A 9,292-nucleotide genomic window follows, 5' to 3' on the forward strand; every position below is an offset into this window, starting at 1 on the left:
ATTTAATCTTGGGCTTCCGTGGCGCAATGGTTAGCGCGTTCGGCTGTTAACCGAAAGGTTGGTGGTTCGAGCCCACCCGGGAGCGGTGTTGTGAAGTCTCAAATGTAACGTAAAAAGCCAAAGTTTTTCCACAATACCTGACGACCATTTGATTTTTGGGCTTCCGTGGCGCAATGGTTAGCGCGTTCGGCTGTTAACCGAGAGGCTGGTGGTTCGAGCCTACCCGGAAGTGGTGTTGTGGGGTCTCAGAAGTAGCGTAAAAAGTCAAAACTTTTCCACATAACGTGACAACCATTTAATTTTTGAGCTTCCGTGGCTCAATGGTTAGCGCGTTCGGCTGTTAACGAATAGGTTTGTGCTTCGAGCCCACCCGGGAGCGGTGTTGTGGGATCTCAAATGTAACGTAAAAAGCCAAAGTTTTTCCACAATACCTGACGAATATTTAATTTTTGGGCTTCCGTGGCGCAATGGTTAGCGCGTTCAGCTGTTAACCGAAAGGTTGGTGGTTCGAGCCCATCCGGGAGCGGTGTTGTGAGGTCTCAGATGTGACGTAAAAAGTCATAGTTTTTCCACAATACCTGACGACCATTTAGTTTTTGGGCTTTTAATTTTCGGTTAGCGCGTTCGGCTGTTAACCAAAAGGTTGGTGGATCGAGCCCACCCGGGAGCGGTGTTGTGAGATCTCTAATGTAACGTGAAAATCCAAAGTTTTTCCACAATACCTGACGAACATTTAATCTTTGGGTTTCCGTGGCGCAATGGTTAGCGCGCGTTCGGCTGTTAACCGAGAGGCTGGTGGTTCGAGCCCACCCGGAAGTGGTGTTGTGGGGTCTCACATGTAGCGTAAACAGTCAAAACGTTTCCACAATACGTGACAACCATTTAATTTCTGAGCTTCCGTGGCTCAATGGTTAGCGCGTTCGGCTGTTAACCAATAGGTTTGTGGTTCGAGCCCACCCGGGAGCGGTGTGGTGGGATCTCAAATGTAACGTAAAAAGCCAAAGTTTTTCCACAATACCTGACGAACATTTAATTTTTGGGCTTCCTTGGCGCAATGGTTAGCGCGTTCAGCTGTTAACCGAAAGGTTGGTGGTTCGAGCCCACCCGGGAGAGGTGTTGTGCGGTCTCACATGTAGCGTAAAATGTCAAAACTTTTCCACAATACGTGACAACCATTTAATTTCTGAGCTTCCGTGGCTCAATGGTTAGCGCGTTCGGCTGTTAACCAATAGGTTTGTGGTTCGAGCCCACCCGGGAACGGTGTTGTGGGATCTCAAATGCAACGTAAAAAGCCAAAGTTTTTCCACAATACCTAACGAACATTTAATTTTTGGGCTTCCTTGGCGCAATGGTTAGCGCGTTCAGCTGTTAACCGAAAGGTTGGTGGTTCGAGCCCATCCGGGAGCGGTGTTGTGAGGTCTCAGATGTGACGTAAAAAGTCAAAGTTTTTCCACTATACCTGACGACCATTTAATTTTTGGGCTTTTAATTTTCGGTTAGCGCGTTCGGCTGTTAACCAAAACGTTGGTGGATCGAGCCCACCCGGGAGCGGTGTTGTGAGATCTCAAATGTAACGTAAAAATCCAAAGTTTTTCCACAATACCTGACGAACATTTAATCTTTGGGCTTCCGTTGCGCAATGGTTAGCGCCGTCGGCTGTTAACCGAAAGGTTGGTGGTTCGAGCCCATCCGGGAGCGGTGTTTTGAGGTCTTAGATGTAACGTAAAATTCAGAGTTTTTTAAAAATAACTGACGAACATTTAATTTTTGGGCTTCCGTGGCGCAATGGTTTGCGCGTTCGGCTGTTAACCAATAGGTTTGTGGTTCGAGCCCACCCGGGAGCGGTGTTGTGGGATCTCAAATGTAACGTAAAAATCGTAAGTTTTTCCACAATACCTGACGAACATTTAATCTTTGGGCTTCCGTTTCGCAATGGTTAGCGCCGTCGGCTGTTAACCAAAAGGTTTGTGGTTCGAGCCCACCCGGGAGCGGTGTTGTGGGATCTCAAATGTAACGTAAAAAGCCAAAGTTTTTCCACAATACCTGACGACCATTTAATCTTGGGCTTCCGTGGCGCAATGGTTAGCGCGTTCGGCTGTTAACCGAAAGGTTGGTGGTTCGAGCCCACCCGGGAGCGGTGTTGTGAAGTCTCAAATGTAACGTAAAAAGCCAAAGTTTTTCCACAATACCTGACGACCATTTGATTTTTGGGCTTCCGTGGCGCAATGGTTAGCGCGTTCGGCTGTTAACCGAGAGGCTGGTGGTTCGAGCCTACCCGGAAGTGGTGTTGTGGGGTCTCAGAAGTAGCGTAAAAAGTCAAAACTTTTCCACATAACGTGACAACCATTTAATTTCTGAGCTTTTGTGGCTCAATGGTTAGCGTGTTCGGCTGTTAACGAATAGGTTTGTGTTTCGAGCCCACCCGGGAGCGGTGTTGTGGGATCTCAAATGTAACGTAAAAAGCCAAAGTTTTTCCACAATACCTGACGAACATTTAATCTTTGGGCTTCCGTTGCGCAATGGTTAGCGCCGTCGGCTGTTAACCGAAAGGTTGGTGGTTCGAGCCCATCCGGGAGCGGTGTTTTGAGGTCTTAGATGTAACGTAAAATTCAGAGTTTTTTAAAAATAACTGACGAACATTTAATTTTTGGGCTTCCGTGGCGCAATGGTTTGCGCGTTCGGCTGTTAACCAATAGGTTTGTGGTTCGAGCCCACCCGGGAGCGGTGTTGTGGGATCTCAAATGTAACGTAAAAATCGTAAGTTTTTCCACAATACCTGACGAACATTTAATCTTTGGGCTTCCGTTTCGCAATGGTTAGCGCCGTCGGCTGTTAACCAAAAGGTTTGTGGTTCGAGCCCACCCGGGAGCGGTGTTGTGGGATCTCAAATGTAACGTAAAAAGCCAAAGTTTTTCCACAATACCTGACGAACATTTAATTTTTGGGCTTCCTTGGCGCAATGTTTAGCGCGTTCAGCTGTTAACCGAAAGGTTGGTGGTTCGAGCCCACCCGGGAGAGGTGTTGTGCGGTCTCAGATGTAGCGTAAAATGTCAAAACTTTTCCACAATACGTGACAACCATTTAATTTCTGAGCTTCCGTGGCTCAATGGTTAGCGCGTTCGGCTGTTAACCAATAGGTTTGTGGTTCGAGCCCACCCGGGAGCGGTGTTGTGGGATCTCAAATGTAACGTAAAAAGCCAAAGTTTTTCCACAATACCTGACGACCATTTAATCTTGGGCTTCCGTGGCGCAATGGTTAGCGCGTTCGGCTGTTAACCGAAAGGTTGGTGGTTCGAGCCCACCCGGGAGCGGTGTTGTGAAGTCTCAAATGTAACGTAAAAAGCCAAAGTTTTTCCACAATACCTGACGACCATTTGATTTTTGGGCTTCCGTGGCGCAATGGTTAGCGCGTTCGGCTGTTAACCGAGAGGCTGGTGGTTCGAGCCCACCCGGAAGTGGTGTTGTGGGGTCTCAGAAGTAGCGTAAAAAGTCAAAACTTTTCCACATAACGTGACAACCATTTAATTTCTGAGCTTTTGTGGCTCAATGGTTAGCGTGTTCGGCTGTTAACGAATAGGTTTGTGTTTCGAGCCCACCCGGGAGCGGTGTTGTGGGATCTCAAATGTAACGTAAAAAGCCAAAGTTTTTCCACAATACCTGACGAATATTTAATTTTTGGGCTTCCGTGGCGCAATGGTTAGCGCGTTCGGCTGCTAACCGAAAGGTTGGTGGTTCGAGCCCATCCGTGAGCGGTGTTGTGAGGTCTCAGATGTGACGTAAAAAGTCAAAGTTTTTCCACAATACCTGACGACCATTTAATTTTTGGGCTTCCGTTGCGCAATGGTTAGCGCGTTCGGCTGTTAACCGAAAGGTTGGTGGTTCGAGCCCATCCGGGAACGGTGTTTTGAGGTCTTAGATGTAACGTAAAATTCAGAGTTTTTCCACAATAACTGACGAACATTTAAATTTTGAGCTTCCGTGGCGCAATGGTTAGCGCGTTCAGCTGCTATTCAAAAGGTTTGTGGTTCGAGTCCATCCGGGAGCGGTGTTGCAAGGTCTCAAATGTGACGTAAAAAGTCAAAGTTTTTCCACAATACCTGACGACCATTTCCTTTCTGAGTTTCCTTGGCTACATGGTTAGCGCGTTCGGATGTTAACCAAAAGGTTTGTGGTTCGAGCCCATCCGGGAGCGGTGTTGTGAGGTCTCAGATGTGACGTAAAAAGTCAAAGTTTTTCCACAATACCTGACGAACATTTAATCTTTACGTTACATATAAGACCTCACAACACCGCTCCCGGATGGGCTCGAACCACCAACCTTTCGGTTAACAGCCGAACGCGCTAACCATTGCGCCACGGAAGCCCAAGATTAAATGGTCGTCAGGTATTGTGGAAAAACTTTGACTTTTTACGTCACATCTGAGACCTCACAACACCGCTCCCGGATGGGCTCGAACCACAAACCTTTTGGTTAACATCCGAACGCGCTAACCATGTAGCCAAGGAAACTCAGAAAGGAAATGGTCGTCAGGTATTGTGGAAAAACTTTGACTTTTTACGTCACATCTGAGACCTTGCAACACCGCTCCCGGATGGACTCGAACCAAAAACCTTTTGAATAGCAGCTGAACGCGCTAACCATTGCGCCACGGAAGCTCAAAATTTAAATGTTCGTCAGTTATTGTGGAAAAACTCTGAATTTTACGTTACATCTAAGACCTCAAAACACCGTTCCCGGATGGGCTCGAACCACCAACCTTTCGGTTAACAGCCGAGCGCGCTAACCATTGCGCAACGGAAGCCCAAAAATTAAATGGTCGTCAGGTATTGTGGAAAAACTTTGACTTTTTACGTCACATCTGAGACCTCACAACACCGCTCACGGATGGGCTCGAACCACCAACCTTTCGGTTAGCAGCCGAACGCGCTAACCATTGCGCCACGGAAGCCCAAAAATTAAATGGTCGTCAGGTATTGTGGAAAAACTTTGGCATTTTACATTACATATGAGATCACACAAAACCGCTCCCGGGTTGGCTCGAACCACCAACCTATTGGTTAACAGCCGAACGCGCTAACCATTGAGCCACGGAAGCTCTGAAATTAAATGGTTGTCACGTATTGTGGAAAAGTTTTGACTGTTTACGCTACATGTGAGACCCCACAACACCACTTCCGGGTGGGCTCGAACCACCTCACAACACCGCTCCCGGGTGGGCTCGATCCACCAACCTTTTGGTTAACAGCCGAACGCGCTAACCGAAAATTAAAAGCCCAAAAACTAAATGGTCGTCAGGTATTGTGGAAAAACTTTGACTTTTTACGTCACATCTGAGACCTCACAACACCGCTCCCGGATGGGCTCGAACCACCAACCTTTCGGTTAACAGCTGAACGCGATAACCATTGCGCCACGGAAGCCCAAAAATTAAATATTCGTCAGGTATTGTGGAAAAACTTTGGCTTTTTACGTTACATTTGAGATCCCACAACACCGCTCCCGGGTGGGCTCGAAACACAAACCTATTCGTTAACAGCCGAACGCGCTAACCATTGAGCCACGGAAGCTCAGAAATTAAATGGTTGTCACGTTATGTGGAAAAGTTTTGACTTTTTACGCTACTTTTGAGACCCCACAACACCACTTCCGGGTAGGCTCGAACCACCAGCCTCTCGGTTAACAGCCGAACGCGCTAACCATTGCGCCGCGGAAGCCCAAAAATCAAATGGTCGTCAGGTATTGTGGAAAAACTTTGGCTTTTTACGTTAAATTTGAGACTTCACAACACCGCTCCCGGGTGGGCTCGAACCACCAACCTTTCGGTTAACAGCCGAACGCGCTAACCATTGCGCCACGGAAGCCCAAAAATTAAATGTTCGTCAGGTATTGTGGAAAAACTTTGGCTTTTTACGTTACATTTGAGATCCCACAACACCGCTCCCGGGTTGGCTCGAACCACAAACCTATTGGTTAACAGCCGAACGCGCTAACCATTGAGCCACGGAAGCTCAGAAATTAAATGGTTGTCACGTATTGTGGAAAAGTTTTGACATTTTACGCTACATCTGAGACTTCACAACACCGCTCCCGGGTGGGCTCGAACCACCAACCTTTCGGTTAACAGCCGAACGCGCTAACCATTGCGCCACGGAAGCCCAAAAATTAAAAGGTCGTCAGGTATTGTGGAAAAACTTTGACTTTTTACGTCACATTTGAGATCCCACAACACCGCTCCCAGGTGGGCTCGAACCACCAACCTATTGGTTAACAGCCGAACGCGCTAACCATTGAGCCACGGAAGCTCAGAAATCAGTAGCGCCGCCAGGATTATTTCTTGCGTAGGCACAGCATGATCTACAGGCCCCCCTCCCTCCCTTTTGTTTTGAAAATTTAACGATAAGAAAATAATAAAATCTTCACGCTTGCCTGTAACCTATTAACTTAAAAGGTAGAGAAGCTACCCTAAAATCTGTATGTTGAACCCTGTAAAAAGTAGGGGAAACCAATTTTAAAAACTGTACAACCTTATGGTCTATAATGCCCAAAAAGAAGCACTCTTCTCCGAACTTTGCCAGAGAGCAGATCAGAAAAAGACTAGCTAAAAATTTGTAGTAAATAAAGATATTTAAAACTTGCAATACTTGTAAAATTAATTCGTAGCCTTAAGTATAACTACTAGGTCGGCGACTATAGCGACGCACGATTGGAAATACTACTGAAAGTATCCTTTTTGAAAGCCTTTCTAAAAGTCTTTAGGAAGGCAATGGTAGTCTCCAAATGAGACATGGTTGGTCTCCAAATGAGACATGGTTGGTCTCCAAAAGAGACAGTCTCCAAATGAGACATGGTTGGTCTCCAAAAGAGACAGTCTCCAAATGAGACATGGTTGGTCTCCAAAAGAGACAGTCTCCAAATGAGACATGGTTGGTCTCCAAAAGAGACAGTCTCCAAATGAGACATGGTAGGTCTCCAAAAGAGACAAGGGTAGGTCTCCATAAGAGACAAGGGTCTCCGAATGAGACAATTGGGAAGGTCTACTAAATAGACATAGGGTGGGCTTCCAAAAGAAGCCAAATAAAATAACATAAAATAAATTCCGTAACTAAAAATCATACAACTGCCGCATTTGCTGGACCGATCAGGACTCATTAACAAAAAATCCACGACATTTTGGTGCCGAAACCCGGGACTAGACGTCCAGAGACTTAAACTTACAACCGTGGAAACTAAAAGAGCTAGCATGGACAACTACTCTAGCGACGAGGAGCAGACGCTGGCGAGCCTACGGACCCAGGAGAGAAGGCGGCAGAACGAACTAAGGAAACTGGAGGTGATACGGAGATGTGCTAGAGAGAGCGTGGCTACTCTCATCGGAGAACTTGGAGTGTTGTTGAGTGGTGATAAAAATTCGGGCGATGAAATAGACGATAAAGTGACTTTGTTGAACCAACGCGAGGAAGAACTCGTAGTGTTGGACGAAAAGATAAGAAACAATATCGATGATGTTGAGGCATTATCAAACGAGGTGATCGCCGCGAGAAAAATCCGCGATGAAATCACACTCACTCGGTCGGCAACGCGCCGTAAACGGCAACGCGATTCTTCACCGATTGGGAACAATCGCGTATCGGGACATGGTTCCGTTTCCGGTTGCCAATCGGGGTCGTGTAGTGCCATGAGAAGAACAAATACAAAATTGCCCCGCTTGGACATGCCAAAATTTGGAGGGGACATAACTCAATTCAACTCTTTCTGGAGCAGATTTAAAGCTGCTGTGGATGATGATGAAACTATCCCAAAGGTAGAGAAATTTAATTACTTAGTTTCATATCTAGAAGGTGAAGCAAAGGGTGCAGTTAAAAATTATAACGCTTCAGATGAAGCTTATGATGAAATAGTTAAAGACTTAAAAAACAGATTTGGCAGGTCAGATTTAATAATGCTAACTCATATGAACAATTTGATTAACTTAACACCTGTCAAATCATCTAGAGATATTAAGGCCTTACGCCAACTTTTAGAAATTTGTGAAGTAAATTTAAGGAGTTTAAAAGGGTTGGGTATGGACACGGCCTCCAAAAACACGTGTTTGGCCCCCTCGATTCTGCAAAGCATTCCGGAAGAAATCCGTTTAGAGTACAGTCGTACACGCGTTTCGGACGATGATTGGAACGCGGAAACACTGGTAGACTTTTTAAGAAAGGATGTGGAAAGCAGAGAAAGGGCTAATATTTTGGGAACCAACCTTTTTGGAGCCTCCTCCTCAGGGAGCAAATGGTCAGAGAGAGATAAATACCCCGTAAAAGCAAAGACTGACTTCCGTCAAAAAAAAACCTAACAAGTATGCCTATACGCGTAACGGACGCGGAGCTGCTGTTTCTTCCGCATCCGTACTATTTACGCAAACAAAGAAAGCGGGTTATTGCATCTTTTGCAAAAATGATAAACATACATCGGTCAACTGCACTGTCCATTCCCTAAAAGACAAAAAGGATTTGATAAGGGCATCGATGCGATGTTTTAATTGTCTGCGAATGGGACATTCTCTATCTGAGTGCAGATCATATTTGCAAGGCTGCATGTTATGCAAGGGAAAACACAATCGAGCCATATGCCCCCAAAATAACTCAAACAAGGGACCAAAAAATACCGTTATGGCGGGTATCAACAATCAATCAAACGCCGCGATAGGGAGTGGAAATGCTACAGTCCATTCAGTATATTCCAATCGCAACGTTTTGTTAAAAACTGCACAGGCCATAGTCAGGAACCCCCACCCGGAAGAAGCCATGAAGAAAAGGCAAGCGCGCTGTTTGTTAGACGACGGCAGCGACGCTACTTTCATTAGGCAAGATGTTTCTTGAGCTTTAAACTTACCAGTGGTTGGAATTGTAAGCCTAACAATAAGTAGTTTTGGAAATAACGATCAAGAAGCTGTCAAAAGAAGGAAAGTGAAACTAACCTTAGAAAACAAGAATAACCAAAATAAGGCAGTAGAAATTATAGCCATAGAGGTACCTTATCTATGCCAAGCCATCACCACCATTGACTGTAAGGAGATAGAGAAACACATGAATAGCCAAGGTATGGCTTTAGCCGACGAGCCCGAGGAGTCCGCGAGAAGCGGGTCGGACATTGGCATACTAATAGGAAGCGACTATTATTGGGAAATCGCCACGGGAAATATCGAAAGAATGGGCAAATCTCTAGTCGCTCAAGAAACAACATTTGGATGGGTTTTGCAAGGCCCACAATCTTCTCCTTCTTTACCACAAGAATATTGACAAGCAA

The 9,292-nt window shown here is 45.9% G+C and overlaps 1 protein-coding gene and 7 non-coding genes across 8 annotated transcripts; 5 read left to right on the forward strand and 3 right to left on the reverse strand.

Moving 5' to 3' along the window:
- Window positions 1-12: 12 nt before the first annotated feature.
- On the forward strand, window positions 13-85 carry TRNAN-GUU (transfer RNA asparagine (anticodon GUU)). The gene has a single exon. It is a non-coding gene; the product is annotated as a tRNA-Asn (tRNA).
- Window positions 86-2,064: 1,979 nt separating this feature from the next.
- Window positions 2,065-2,137, forward strand: TRNAN-GUU (transfer RNA asparagine (anticodon GUU)). Its single transcript has one exon. It is a non-coding gene; the product is annotated as a tRNA-Asn (tRNA).
- Window positions 2,138-3,238: 1,101 nt separating this feature from the next.
- Window positions 3,239-3,311, forward strand: TRNAN-GUU (transfer RNA asparagine (anticodon GUU)). Its single transcript has one exon. It is a non-coding gene; the product is annotated as a tRNA-Asn (tRNA).
- A 368-nt stretch (window positions 3,312-3,679) lies between these two features.
- On the forward strand, window positions 3,680-3,752 carry TRNAS-GCU (transfer RNA serine (anticodon GCU)). The gene has a single exon. It is a non-coding gene; the product is annotated as a tRNA-Ser (tRNA).
- Window positions 3,753-4,876: 1,124 nt separating this feature from the next.
- TRNAS-GCU (transfer RNA serine (anticodon GCU)) lies at window positions 4,877-4,949 on the reverse strand. The gene has a single exon. It is a non-coding gene; the product is annotated as a tRNA-Ser (tRNA).
- An 840-nt stretch (window positions 4,950-5,789) lies between these two features.
- Window positions 5,790-5,862, reverse strand: TRNAN-GUU (transfer RNA asparagine (anticodon GUU)). Its single transcript has one exon. It is a non-coding gene; the product is annotated as a tRNA-Asn (tRNA).
- Window positions 5,863-6,083: 221 nt separating this feature from the next.
- On the reverse strand, window positions 6,084-6,156 carry TRNAN-GUU (transfer RNA asparagine (anticodon GUU)). Its single transcript has one exon. It is a non-coding gene; the product is annotated as a tRNA-Asn (tRNA).
- A 1,085-nt stretch (window positions 6,157-7,241) lies between these two features.
- On the forward strand, window positions 7,242-9,285 carry LOC149701002 (uncharacterized). Its single transcript, XM_089867272.1, has 3 exons — window positions 7,242-8,300; window positions 8,413-8,849; window positions 8,913-9,285. The coding sequence occupies exons 1-3, from the start codon at window positions 7,242-7,244 to the stop codon at window positions 9,283-9,285; spliced, it is 1,869 nt and encodes a 622-aa protein (XP_089723398.1).
- The last annotated feature ends 7 nt before the right edge of the window (window positions 9,286-9,292 follow it).

Source organism: Phalangium opilio, unplaced genomic scaffold (genome assembly GCF_054372755.1).
Source record: "Phalangium opilio isolate 3A_F unplaced genomic scaffold, DU_Popi_V2 ptg000019l_1, whole genome shotgun sequence".
Taxonomy (NCBI): Eukaryota; Metazoa; Arthropoda; class Arachnida; order Opiliones; family Phalangiidae; genus Phalangium; species Phalangium opilio.